This window comes from Pinus tabuliformis, chromosome 6 (genome assembly GCF_031772625.1).
Source record: "Pinus tabuliformis cultivar Carrire ecotype Pingquan chromosome 6, CPIR1, whole genome shotgun sequence".
Taxonomy (NCBI): Eukaryota; Viridiplantae; Streptophyta; class Pinopsida; order Pinales; family Pinaceae; genus Pinus; species Pinus tabuliformis.
The window spans coordinates 284355899-284371096 of NC_142292.1; the positions used below are offsets into that span (position 1 = coordinate 284355899).

General features: G+C 31.4%; 1 protein-coding gene across 1 annotated transcript; it reads left to right on the forward strand.

The window, feature by feature from the left end:
- Positions 1-3631: 3631 nt before the first annotated feature.
- Positions 3632-9189, forward strand: CCD7 (carotenoid cleavage dioxygenase 7). Its single transcript, XM_089417611.1, has 10 exons — positions 3632-3640; positions 3756-3903; positions 4028-4358; positions 4609-4848; positions 4990-5138; positions 5811-5939; positions 6141-6272; positions 6464-6739; positions 7189-7637; positions 8880-9189. The coding sequence occupies exons 1-10, from the start codon at positions 3632-3634 to the stop codon at positions 9033-9035; spliced, it is 2019 nt and encodes a 672-aa protein (XP_089273737.1). The 3' UTR covers positions 9036-9189.
- The last annotated feature ends 6009 nt before the right edge of the window (positions 9190-15198 follow it).

Below are 15198 nucleotides of genomic sequence, written 5' to 3' on the forward strand. Positions count from 1 at the left end.
AATTAGTAAAAAAATATTTCTTTTTTTTGGGTTTTGGGTTTAAGCATTTCATTGAAAATGAAATTCACTTTTTTTTATTGCTTCTAAGTGTTTCAAAGTCATATATCTGTTATGGCATATACAAATATCTCTTCAACTTTTATGAATTTTTAAAACTCTTTATGAATTTGTACAAATGAAGGCAAAGTACTCTGGTAACTGTATAGCCCAAGAAGATATATTTTAGTTATATCCTCATAGGAAAATATAGTTATAATCAAGGTTTACATTTCTTTAACTTCATATTTGAAAAGATCTCAAACTTCAAATTTGAAAATAGAATTAAGCATCTATAAATACAGGAACAACTTATATATATTGCAGTAATATCTATCGTGCATAGTCGACTGCCAAAATAGAAAACAAGTTGATACACTACTTTTTCAAATGTTTATAGATGGTGTGAATATATATTCCAAATGACTTAGCATAAATCCTTTAAAAGTACAGAAAAATAATTTCTTTGTTATAAATTTATGAGTGAAACAACTTATATATATTGCAATAATATCTACCGTGCATAGTAGACTGCCAAAATAGAAAACCAGTTGATACACTACTTTTTCAAATGTTTATAGATGGTGTGAATATATATTCCAAATGACTTGGGATAAATCCTTTAAAGGTAAAGAAAAATAATCTCTCTCTTATAAATTTATGAGTGAAACATTCTATATATTCTTATCCAAATTTCATGTGTGTGGAAGGAAGTTTGTATTCCTTGCTTCTCCCACACATATCTTTTCTTCCACACATTTTTTATTGTGCACACATCTCCTAATCGCATAATTCTTTTTCTACACAACTGCTTCTTCCCTAATACAAATGTATGTGGACTCTATGGAAGAGCTATAACCATCACTGAAATTTAGGCAGAGCTGTCAATGTGAGAGAGCACTATGAAGGTGAAGTTGAGGTGACTATATTTTGTTTACTAAACAATGTGGTTATCTCCAGCAAATTGTGAGCTAGATTCAAATGATCAGAATGTTTTCAATCTATAGTTTTATGAAATTTTATTATATCTACCCTCATAAAGTTATAGGTGGATGAAATTGGCAATCAACATATTGGCACATGATTTAGATTTTAGTAGATTAAACTTTAAGTGTGTTTTTTTAATAGTATACAAAAACTAAAGGTTGAGATTTATTTTCAAAGTAGTTATGCTTTTTTTTCTATTTTAATTTAATTTAAAGATTAAAAATAATATCATATAAACAAGTGTTTGATGAAATGACTTGTGGTCTTTTGAGCTTATAGTAATGAAAGGTCATGGTATTTTCCTATTGCATTGTAAAAAATCTCCCTGATAAAATAGAGATAAATCTTACATATTTCTTTTAAAATGTACATATATTTAACTTATTATTATTTTAAAATAAAATTATAATTTAGTTAATTCATAATTTAATAAAGTAATTATTAAAGGTCTAATAAACAATAATTAAACCAATACAAATAATACCAAATAAATTTATAAATATATAAAATTCCAAACCTCCCCTCCATTTCCAATAATAATTTAAAAGGGAGAGAATAACTATTTTCCTGGTTGAAAGGAAGAAAGTATGCTATTTAAATATCATCGTGAGTTACAAACAACTATCCACTTTTGTGTCCTCCCAAATAAATTCTTACACATTGGATAAATCCAAAATTGTCACACATGGGGTATAAATCCAATTGGATTTACATATACCTGTTAACAACTATCCACTTTTGTGTCCTCCCAAATAAATTCTTACACATTGGATAAATCCAAAATTGTCACACATGGGGTATAAATCCAATTGGATTTACATATACCTCTTAATTGTTGGTTCCCTCTACAGACTCTACATAAGAACTACTTCGAAAAAATAATAAGCCTTACTCACTTTCTGTGGGCGGAGATTTTCTTAAAGTTAAATCCATCACTCCTTTTTAAGTGGAGCGTGAGTCATTAATCGCTTTCGAGAGCCTGTGGAAGCTGTGGTCCGATAGACATCCTTGTAGGAACACCGTCATACCACCACAAGTAATGCCTGAAATAACCATCATGCTTTACTATAATATATTCAAATTACTATAATTAATAATATATTCAAATGTAATGTTACTCAATTAATTGAGGTGACGAGGTGGTAATCTCAATTTGCAGGTTGGTGCAGGTTGTATCAATGGGAATTATTTATTAGTTCTTTATCTGTGTCGGCACAAAGAATTTAAACATCCATTCCTCTCATAACATAATTTTTTGTTTTTTTCTTCATCAATCTTCTTCCCCTCCTTTACCAAAAAAAAAATTCTACAACTTGATTCTTTGGGTCATCTATCTTCTTCCCCTCTAAAAAAAAGTCTATTTACTTTGATTCTTATTCGTTCAAATGCAGTATTCTTGTCCCCTTCCACATCCTTTTTCTGTTTTGAGTAGCATGTGACATAACAAGTCTATCTACTTTGATTCTTATTCGTTCAAATGGAGTATTCTTGTCCCCTTCCGCATCCTTTTTCTGTTTTGAGTAGCATGTGACATAACAATTATGTTATTGGAATATGCCAAAAAAATTTCGTGCATATAACTAATCTTGCTTACAGTCACAATGTTTTTTTGCAATTCTTTCGAATTGCAACACCACTTTCATATCCTTCTCTGGTTTCCAAAACAAGTAACAGTAGCATGTCACACAACAATAATGCTTTTGGAATATGCACTATAATTGTTTTATGGTTTTTTCCCAAAATAAATATAATTTTTTATTAATTTTAATATATATTTTATTATTTAAATTATATTTTTAAATACATACTTAACCTAACTTATTCTCATACTGTTTTATTTTGTCCTTTCAAATTGTGATCACCGTTATTATAATTTCAGAGGAAAAACAATATGTCTAAACTTATCATGCATATACTTAATGTTTCTAGATTTCTAAGATGTTTTGTATTAATCTCTCAAATTAGAAATTGAAATTTCAATTAATCTATTGCATTAACTCTATTAATTTTTAGTGAGAAGTATAATTTTTGGAAAATTTGTAATTTTCAAAAATTAGTTGCAATTATAGTACAATTATTTTATAAAAAAAATATAATTAATTAGTTACCACTATGACATCAAGTACAACTATTTTATAAAAAATTTACATAAAGAACAATTATTTTATAAAAACTTTTAAATAAAATACAACTTTTTTATAAAAATCTAATTATGATATCTCTTTAAAGATTAAAACCCACTCAACTAGAAAAATAAATTATTTACCAAACCACTTTGAGTAAAACCTTTTACCCGATTAAATTTTAAATACTATATAAAATAAAAAATAAAAATGACTTACCCAAACACTTAAAAAACAACAGCAAGAACTAGCCTAAGATGATAATATAAAAGAAATCAGAAATACCTAACCTAAACCTATAATCCAAAAAGTAAGAAATAACTGACCTAACCCAATAATTAAAAAATCAGAAATAACTAACCTAAACCGATAATCTAAATTTTGTGGACGGAAAATAAAACAAGAATAACTGTATATGATTTCTTTGCAGTGAATCTCTTGCACTTCGCCTTTGAGTTGAACGTCACGTCTCTACAACAAACACAATGAATAACGTCTGGTATTCACTCCTGTGACGATTCGTAATTATTTCCAGGAACCCATAATATTACAAGGAGTTTGTTTTCACTAATTGATGGCATAAGTGGAACAGATGAAATCTTCCTGCAGTTGGATGTCATCACGCCCTTCTGCACAAGACCTGCTCCTGAGACAACGAAATTGGGCAATATGCAGTTCAGCAAAAAGAGGAAGATTATCCAAAAACTCTGCTTTGATCATAACAAAACTAGAAGGAAAATCCAGTGCTCCAGCCCTGGTTAGTGAACTGAAGACTAGTGAGTGACATCATATAAAAACCCTACAAGTTTTGGTGTATGTTATTGTTACGTATTGCATGTTTCAAATGTATAAGTAAACCGATTTTTTCATGAATGTTGCAGCTGGACATAAAAGCAGGTATGCAGGGACAAAATCCACGTTACAGAAATCTGTGGTCTCTAGTCCGAAGGTGGATGAGGATAATAGTGCTCTCGATGTACAGGCATTTTCAGATTATCAATTTTTGTTTATTTCCCAACGGTCAGAATCTGTACAAGCAATTGAATTGAGGGTGGTCGAAGGTAAAGTGCCACCTGATCTGGAAGGAACTTACTATCTGGGAGGACCAGGATTGTTCGAAGATGATCATGGCTCCTCAGTTCATCCTTTAGATGGACATGGATACCTCAGAAGATTCCACATACAATCTGGATCTGTTTCCTACTCGTCCAGGTAGTGGTATTTTTTGTTTAATTTGCTGAGATTAGGAGATATGGACATAACTGGTTATGTCTGAAGACACCATTACTAGTATTTGTCTTCATTACTAGTATTTCAGTGTTATTAAAAGATATATACTTATAATAAATACCATGATAAAAACCATAAATTTTCATAACTAAAATATAATTAAACCACCCTGGCTCTAACATAATCGATTTGCAATTCTATTTCTGATTTCAACGCTAATAAACTGATGCAGATATATTAACACAGAAGCTCGGAGAGAAGAGTACGATGAAGAGAACAACAGTTGGCGTTTCACATATCGTGGCCCTTTCTCGGTATTGAGAGGGGGCAAGCGAATTGGAAACCTTAAAGTGATGAAGAATGTGGCTAATACAAGCGTTTTGAGCTGGGCAGGTCGACTAATGTGCTTTTGGGAAGGCGGGCAACCCTACGAAGTGGACTCTCAATCTCTTCATACAATCGGGCTTTTAAGGTTAGGCCTCTTCATCCAGGTTTTAATATAGTATTTCAGTGTGGTGTGTTAAATTTCGAAATATTTTTGGAATCTGTAATTCAGATAAGTTCACCATATTTGAAAATCAAAGTTATTAATGTTTTGGTAATTTGCTTGCAGATTAATGACTCTGGGCAGAATGAAAAATATTGAAAAATCAAGAGATGAGATTCAGAAATCAGATTTCACCAAAACATCAAACTTAAGAGATTTCTTTAATCTCTGCCTGCTACAATTTAGTGCAAGGGTATTGTATCCCATACTTGCAGGTAATTTTTGTTGACCTGTGTGTTTGGATTTAATAACCTATAACAAACACATGCAAACATATATGAAACAAGAACACAGGGATCAAAAAATTCTTCAACCATAAATTTATTGAGTTATATCAGATTTATTGAGTTATATCATCCTATGTTCTATTTAGAGTATAGATGTTTCCATATATAATTATAAGTTATCATAAAAATTTATTTAATTCTTTGTAAGGAAATCTATAACGGTTTCTCACTAACTTTATCTCACATAAACATTAATAGATTTTATTTAAAATACAAATGGTTCAATTACCATAGAAATTTATTTAATTTTTTCATTCATAACAAATCCATAATTGTTTATCTCTGACTCCATTTCACATTTCACATTAACATATAGAGACTTAAATTTTTAGTTAATTATAATAACATTTTTCGGAAAAAATCACATAAGAGATATTCTTGTAGATGAGTTTCTAACCAGTCAGTGTGACTCAGTGTGGTTCATCTTCAAAACAAGATGAGCAATCTGATCCAGCCATTTAGATAAATAAAGATAAAAAACTACTAACTAGTTAGTTTACACTTACAAGTTATTGCAAAACTGAACTTGCCTTCCCTATAATTAAGAACGGATTCAATGACATTAAATTAAAACATGTGGTGTGTATAACAATGGTGCAGGCATATTTAAGATGCCCAGGGAACGCGTGTTGTCACATTACAAAATTGATCCCCAGAGGAAACGTTTGATTGTCATCACATCTCATGCGGAAGACATGCTACTGCCTATGAGCAACTTCTCATTTTATGGTGAGTGTTGCTGGAACTTTCTCAGCAATTTGATTACGTTAATAACTATAAAGATTTACAATCTCTGCTTTATATACCTACTAACATGCACTTCCATCAATCTTTACCAGTGTGGATAAGAAACATTCTCTTTTCAGTTATGGCAAACAACGAATATTTGCTGTTTCTGACTAAAATACTTTTCTTAATATATGGCTACAGAATATGACTCCTCCATGAATCTCGTTCAACAAAAAAAATTCGTTATATATGATCACTTGATTATTCATGACTGGGCCCTGACCGAAAGTCACTACATTATATTTGGAAATCGAATCAAATTAGACATTGGTGGTAATTCGTTATAAGCCGATTCTTTTGATGCAACATTTATTGTATTTGTACTTTTATTTTGTTTTCGTTGCCAATTCTACTAATGGAACATTTATTTTTGTTTTGTAATGTATTTTTTATTTTTATTTTGTTAAATGTTTTGTATTGTATTTTTATTTATATTTTGTTTTTGGTTAAACCCATGCTGCCAGGATCAGTAGCTGCTATATCTGGAATGGCACCCATGATTACTGCTGTGTGTCCAAACCCAAGCAATCCCAATACTCTCGTCTATTTGCTGCCTCGTCTTTCCAATGGAATAACTGCAGAACGAGACTGGAGAATTCCCATCCACATACAGAAGCAATTCTGGTTGCTGCACAGTGCCAATGCATATGAAGAAATTGATCACGACAAGGGCAGCCTGCGGATTGTTGTGCAGGCTTCTGTATGTTCTTACCAATGGTTTTCTTTCCAAAACATGTTTGGTAAGGATTTCTTACATTTTCTTAGCCATTTTCATGTAATGTTAGTTGGAACCATGTTTTTGCCATAGTTGGAATATAGTCTATTTAAAGACGCTTTGAACTGATGTGGATTGTAGATTGAGAATATTTCAAGAAATTGAGAACTCAAACAATTGACCTGTTTGACCTTTTTCCTGCTCTTTGACCTCTCTCTTGAATGTAGGATGTCTATTTAAAAGAGAAAGACTCATAGCCAAATTTACCTAAGTCTTTCTATTTTTAAATAAATTATATTGCACACCAATATCATAGATAAAATTATAAATTCATAAGTATGAAGCTTAAAATAAACCATAATTTGACATAGTCAAATTTACCTAAACTACCCAAACACAAACTTTACTGCTACTTGGCTTATTCAATAAATATTAAATATTTAGTGTAACGCTGAGCATTCAAATCTCGTGCAGGATACGATTGGACTTGCAGACAACTCGATCCGGGATATATGAATAATTCTTCCATCACCCCGGACGGAGAACCCTGCACGCCTCACCTGTTACAAGTATCAATCCAAATCGATCCCAAGCATAATAACACCAGCTACTCTTCACAAGTGACTTCTTTCAAAGGGTGGACAAAGTCCTGCGATTTTCCATCAATAAACATGGCGGTCTCTGGTTACAAAAACAGATATTTATATGTGGGAGGATGCTCGGGCGGACGCAAATCTTTACAGCACTTTCCTTTCGATACAGTTGTCAAATTGAAAGGTACAGAAGAAGAATCAGTTTCAACTTGGTGGGCAGGAAAGCGTTCATTTATAGGAGAGCCAATGTTTGTGTCCAGATCATCAAACTTTTGCCAACCTTATCTCCCTGGATTCGAAGAAGACAATGGATACATACTAGTCATACAGGTAATGCATTCATAGTAGTCATACAGTTAACACTACGACTAGCAATCTAAGACTAACAACCTAAGCATTGCATATTTTGGAATAACAATTTAATGAATATCTTTTGGATTGCATATTTCTGGAATGTTAGGAAAATTGCTGGACAAAAGCAATGTTAAAAATTTGATTTGATTTCTGTTGGTTTTGGAATTAGCATTAGAGTTAAATTCAGTTCCATCTAACTCATTTAATCTAATTATTGTTTGTTAGATTTCAAAATATTTTTGGAATTTATATTGGAATTACATTTAGTTCAACCTAACCTAACTACTTGAGAGTAACTGGTATAGATTTTTCATTTTTCTAAAAATCTTATAAACAAAAGAAAATTCAAACAGTTGATTGGCTCTCTATCATCAAATTTCTGAAATCTACAATCTAGATAAGAGATTTTTTGAGTATATATTTCTTGAATATTCCAAAATCTGTTGAATAAAAACAATGTCAAATAATTAACTTATTTACAAAATATTCCTAAAATCTGCAGCTCAATCTAACCTAACAGCCTAAAATTAACTAGATTACAGATTCTGAAATATTCCAAAAATATTATAAACAAAAGCAAAGTCAAATAGTTGATTTGCTCATAACCGCCAAATTTCTGGAATCTACATTTTAAATAAAATATCCCACCAATTTCTGAAATATTCTAAAATTTCTCGAATAAAAGCAATGTCAAATAATTAGCTTCATTTCTCTTCCTAAAATTCAAAATATTAACAAAATCTGCACTCCTCCTAACCTAACAACCTAAGAACCTAATGGTAACTGCAATACAAATTCTTGGATATTCCAAAAATCTTATGAACAAACCTAAAATTAAACAATTAATTAACTCTTAGCCATCGAATTTCTAGAATATGCGAAATAAACATGTGTCCTAATTGACATAGCACCATCGTAACTGCAGATGTGTCCAACTAAGATAGTTCCACCTTAACTAGTTTTCAATGCACTTTAAGATTTCGAATTATTATGGACGTATTCTGAATTTTAAGATAGTTCCACCGTAACTAGATTTTGAATTATTATGGACGTATTCTGAAATTTTTTAAGTTATTTCAATAGCTTTTTCTCCTCCACCCAACCTGTACACTGAAATTCTGCTTCTCATTCGTGTAACAATATATAGATACGAACAAATCAAGAGTTCTTCCCCTTTGCATGCATGTGTAACTGATATTTCGTGTTGATGGGTTTTAGTACGCAGTTTGGAAGCGGAGGTGTTACTTAGTGATTTTAGACGCAAAGCGTATAGGAGAGAATGATGCATTGGTAGCCAAACTGGAAGTTCCTGAAGAGTTCAACTTTCCACTGGGATTCCATGGCTTCTGGGTTCAAACTGGGGAGGAAGAGTAAATGTAGAATAGAAATAGCAGCTTCTTTGACATCTGTTTGTTAACTCAAAAAGTTTTTTCTGTTGTATGTATCTTCGAGATCCCTACTGCCAATGAACAGTCTGATTCACATGTAACATACACTTTTTGTTGACACGTGGAATAGTAGAAGACGCTTTTCCCTGCCAAGAAGATATTGTAGTTACCATCTGGCTCTCCTTTCCTGTTATTTAATTCAATCAAATTTAGATCTTTTCGGGTTTCATATCTTTCCTGTTATTTAATTCATAAGTTCAGATATTTTCAGGTTCCCTCCGCAAGTGTTTCATATTTTTTTGAAAAACGAATATTAAATTGAAAAGTTGTCCTCCATTTTCCATGTCCTTACTCATCACTATACATTATTATTATTAAAAAATAGTAATGGCTATTCATAGCAAACAGATCGTGATGCTCGTGCTAAGTGATCTTTTGAGATTTTAATATTAAATTTATGAAAGTAATGCACCGTTTTTTTCTTATTATTCTTTTTAATATTTTTGAATATTAATATGATGTTAATATTATATTTTAAACTAGCTTTTATTTTTAAAGCAATAAAATATTTTGATTATTATATTTTTTTTTGGAAAAAGTAAAAACAATTTAATGTTATTGATTTAATTAATGAGTAATAATTTGTTTCACTTGGAAGTATGTGTAGAAGGTTTATCTGTACTTTTAAAGTGAAAATGATTTACAGGTAATAATGGAATTTTGACAATATGAGCAATAGCAAATCCTTCCGACTAATAGTTACTCTTTTTTTTTTTTTTTTTTGGCTAATAACACTTAAATTAAAAATTTCGCTTTATAATAGTAATTCATTAAACTCACTCGAGTCATTTACTTTTGAAAGAATTAAGGCAGCATGATTTCAAAGTGGTGAATTGTTATTATATTTTTCGAGAACAAATTGATATGATAGTCAATTGGGTTTATATTAGGTGGTTGAGAGGAATGATTGTTATTTTACCCACCTTCATTCATTTCCTCAAAGTTGCAAAATGAAATTTGTTGTAACACAATGTATATTTTTATTTTACTAACATTTCAAGTAATTTTGGTATTGCTTTATAGAATTCAATTTGGATGAAGTTTGGTTTCGATGAGCTCTAACATATTATATATAGTATGAGGGTGATGTGTAATTCCATGAGTTCTCAATGTCGATTTGGTAAGTGGTATTTAAGAAAACTCACACATTAATAAAAAAATATTTCAATATTGGTCATAAATAAAATATATGGATATCACATGTATAATAATGATGATGATGATTAACATCTGCTATGACCAAAATTGGTCTATATCACTTAAGGAGTTAAGATATTACTTGGAACTATTTACACCCAGTTTCACTATAGAGCTCATAAGAATTTGTTTTTAATTTGAACAATGTTTATTTTCTTTTTTACAAAGGCTAAAAGATAGTTTTGATTTTCTAGATATAGGGAAATCACCTCCTTATAATATCTTAATATCCTTTTTCCCTCTAACTCCTTGTATTATTCTTATTTTTCAAAATGATTTCATGATTTACCTACAAACAATCTAGCCAATGTTGGTCATCCTTGGTCATCATTATGCCATCCCTGTTTGAGTAGAAGGTGGTTTTGGCTAGAGTTTGAAGAAAATTTTGGAAATCCCTTGTGTTCCATTTTGTTTAACCTCTTATTATACATGAGATAGTTGATCATGGCCATGACGTAAATGAGGGAAAGGCTTTCTTTGATAGGGTGTGTGTGTAAATTGAAAGTAAAAAAATTCTAATCATGCAATCCATGAAGATGGATTAAGTCTTTCATGGTACAATAATTTGCTCAAGTTTTGTACTCTAAAAAATATTTACACCTTGAACAATGGGATCCCCTTAATGCATGATACATCTCGAGTAAAGATGGATCTATGCTAGTAATAAAAAATATTCTAGCTAGTATTTTCAGTAACTTGCATTATCAAAACAAAGCATTGTCAAATAATACATAATGCATATTGAAATATATTACTAAAAAAATGAGTCCCAAACATGATCTTAATAGTACTCTAATATCTAGTTTTTAAAGAAATGACTCAACTAAGATTTTACAAAAAGAAGTGTCTCAATGCTAAACCTATATTATTAGGGAATATTTAATATTTAAAATTAAATATTAAACTCAAATAGCATGGAATAGTAAGGAACCCTTCCTATGCCATGGTGAAATGAAAAATTGACGGATAAACCCCTTAACCATAAAATTTATAATCATAGTTTTTATTTACAACAATGTCATTGTATTTTCCTATGCAACTCATCAAAATGCATATTGTTTAAATAACATAATGCTTACTGATCCATTTTCCAAGGACATGGCCACCATTACTGCAATTTCCATGACCAATGACAAAGGATTCAACATGAATCTCAAAAGTTTCAAAAATTTATCTTCCTACAAGAAAATATGTTAATTAGAGACTAATTATGAGAGATTAGTGCATTGTTTTTCCTTATTAATTGAAATAAGAATTTTATATTGTGAAAATATCCATTTAGAGTGTAATAGCTACATCAAGTACAATAAATCATATTTTTGACTAGATTAAATGAAAAGAAAAGTGACCTCTATCAAATCTATTGCTAGTACCTATCAGTTATGTATAATCACTATACAAGGCGACTGGAAAGTAAACAATTTCCAAACAACGCCAAAATTTTGATATAATTTAAACTCCATATGACTTAAAAGTTATGAGAAAGAACCCAATAATATTAAGCACAACCCATATAAAAATCTTGTATTGGGTCATTCAGGTTGGGTACTAGGGATTGAGGAGAATTGGCTAAGACATTGGATGAAAAGAATTTTGTGTGTTGTTGTCCTATATTGACCTAAATATCCTCCACTCTTTAGTGAAATGAATTTATCTCATCCTTGCATTTTTTAATCAAAGTTTGTGTTCAAACAAAATTTTGCATTAAGAGTGTTAAATTGGATAACATGTGATTATGTTTTAATTGTAAAGGAGGTACTTCTTCTTTGCAATTTTTTCAATTGTGCCTATTGTGAGGAAACCATTACATTGGGAGATATTAATGGCTCTTTCTCAATTCGAATAGAATTAAAGTTGTATGAATTTCCACTAGCAACTAGGAAACTCCTGTTATAAACAACACTCAATAAAATGTAGCCAACCTTTAGATTGCAAGACACAATATTTTATAAAGACAACATAGGATTGAACTGTTCTTTCTCAAATCTAGGTTATCCTCAATATAATAGAATACATCATTCCATGTCTCCCAAAACATATACATATAAACATAAACTATGTGAAATAAGCAATCCTTTAATTGAACTCTGGTGATATCAAATCCCAACAAGGAAGTTGAAGTTAAATGATGCGCAAGTGTGTCTACATAGTGATTGTTTATCTTATACCTTTTTATATAAATCATAAATTCATACTTAGGATTGAAGAGAAAACCAAAATTGAGAATGATGTTTTTAAAACTAGAGAGACAAGAGAACATCAAGAGTGAATCCACCTTTAGATCGCCTTGGAATCTTGAAGAAAAAATTGACTAGCTATATAGGAAATGCCAAAGCCAACTAAAGTGATATTGAATAGATGTTGAATAATAAGCATATTGACATGGAATATGCAGGAGAGAATAAGCCATAATTCCATATTCCCCCATATTTATTGGAGTAAAAACCACCATCTATCTGTATTGATCCTACTAATATTCCAATTTGAAAGTGCATTTGTGCACAAGTATGTACTCCCACTTTCTACACAGGTCTCAATGAATTCAAAAGTTTCCAATTACAGAGTTAGAGCCCCCCACTACACATGTTGTTGATATGTTAGAGCCACAAAATAGAGGCTAGAGAGAGTATTGGTGCACTCAAACCAATTTCTCTCATAATTCAAAGCATCCCCAATTAATATCCGATGCTTTTCCATGCCAGCTATTTGCAAGTCCTTATAATTTCATCCCAAAGAAATTGGAATTAGAGGTAGTGGAAAGGATATGCACATATCCTTCCAAAATCCTCATTATAATTTCAACTTAAACCCTACCGCATGATTAAAATTTTCACCGGAGTGAATAAATTTGGAAAAAGCAAAGCCAAAGGTTTTCACTCACCTACAATATTACTCCACTTCTTTTGTACATCATACTTATAATGGTGATGAAAGGATGAGATAATACTAAGGCTTAATGGAGTTTAAACATCACCCCAGCATGATTCATTGTCTTTACACTTGCCACATTTCTCTTATCTTCAAAAATAATTTTGGCTTTTAGGTACCTTCTTTTATAATGTTTCATATCTTATTAATCAAGGTAGTTCGCAGAATGAAGTTTTCCCATTAACAAACATTTCATCAAGCTTCAAACGAACTCCTTCATTAACCACAACATCTACCTCTTGATTATTAATATTTAGAACATGGAACAATTTGTAAAATTTGAAATAGGGGATAATAGCTTGTGTTGAAAATCCAACAAGAAAAGTCTCAATTTTATTTTTTCCTTGATTAAAATAGGAGAAATTTCAATTTCGATTTTGGCGGAATACTTGGAAGTAGTTAATTGAAGTGGCATGGCTCTTGTCACTCAGTTAACTTAGTAAATTTGAATTGGAGACACTTAAGTCCAATTCTAAATGATTGATTGCTAATTTGTAGCAATCTATTTAAGTTAATTTCAGTTATTGATAGTGTAACTAGTTCTCACTATCACTAGAACTAGTGGAGGTCAATTTAAGGGTGTGTAATTTTTTTCACACTAAGTGATCATCTAGCTAATTGATCAATCAAACCAAAATAATTATTGCATGCAGAGAATTTGAGTTACCCAGTTGAGATTGGAGTTCAAGAGAAGTGTACTATCAGTTGTAAACTAGTTCAACTTGTACAAGTTGTGCATGCAATCAAAGAATTTACCTATGGTAATTGCACAATTCCTTGGTGAGAAATTCCTAAATAATAAGGGAAATTTCCCAAGGGAACAATGCATGGAAATAGGAGATTGGAGGCTTGAAACTTTGGCTAAGCATTTACCAAGGTCAGTCAATCGAGCAGCGAATAGAAGATACAAGTGTAGGTTGAGCTCAAGCTTGAGCAGAGCATATTGTATTCATCCAGATTATTTGATATAGTAAGGGGTTTCGAGCATTTACTTACTCCTTGTTAAATAGTTTTTTGTTTGTTAAACATTGATGAATGTTAATGATTTGTGTTCTTGATATTGAATTTAATTCAAATCAGTAGAGCATCTTCTAGTATTGTGATTTAGAAAATTTCATGAGCAGATTAGAATATACACATTAATTTCTACATGGTATCGTTGCAGAAGGTTTGAATTTGAAGATCAATGTTACAAGTTTTCTCCAATACCAAGAAGATGGATTTCTATGGACTCATGCTGAAGTATGCTTTGGAAGGAACTACAAATTTTGTTGCACAAAAATTCCGCATGCAGGCAATAATGGATGATAATGGGCTACTAGAATACATCAAGACAAATGTAGCAAAACCTGGAGCATCTGATGCCCAGGATCTTGTTGAGTGGAAGAACGACCTAGCTAAAGGAAGGAGGATCATATTAGAGGGAGTTTGGGATCATATTGTCTCAAATCTCCATGAGAAAGAGACTATGTCATGATGTGGGTAACACTAAAGGAGTTGTTTGAGAAAAATAGTGACCACATGAAGCTAGCTCTCAAGGACAATCTTTAAAGTATTAAGATGCAAAAGAACGAAACAATTTTATAGTACCTGAGCAAGTTTACATAGTGTCGTGATGAACTTGGTAGGGTCAGTATTACTATCTCTGAAGAATATCTGGTAGCTCTAGTCCTCATGGACATTCCTAAGAGTTGGCATACTTATCAAGATTTGGTAAATTGTAGAGAGAAACTACCAAGCTGGGAGTAGTTATGATCTGATCTAGTGTAGGAAGAAATAAGGTGGAGCAATACTATGGGACCTCATCCAAAGAAGAGGAAGAGGAACTTTCATTAGTTATAAAGGGAAACAAGGCCAAGGGGAAGAAGTCCCAAGGTGAGGCTTACATCATTGAAAAGGGAAAGAAGAAATACTTGTCCAAAATCAAGTGCCTTCACTTTCCTCAACTAGGACACTATGCCATG

Bases quoted from the DNA above. Each gene is read 5' to 3' on its own strand.
- CCD7 (XM_089417611.1), top strand. The intron at 5,139-5,810 runs GTAATTTTTGTT...ACAATGGTGCAG, and splicing joins ATTGTATCCCATACTTGCAG to GCATATTTAAGATGCCCAGG. The intron at 7,638-8,879 runs GTAATGCATTCA...GATGGGTTTTAG, and splicing joins GATACATACTAGTCATACAG to TACGCAGTTTGGAAGCGGAG.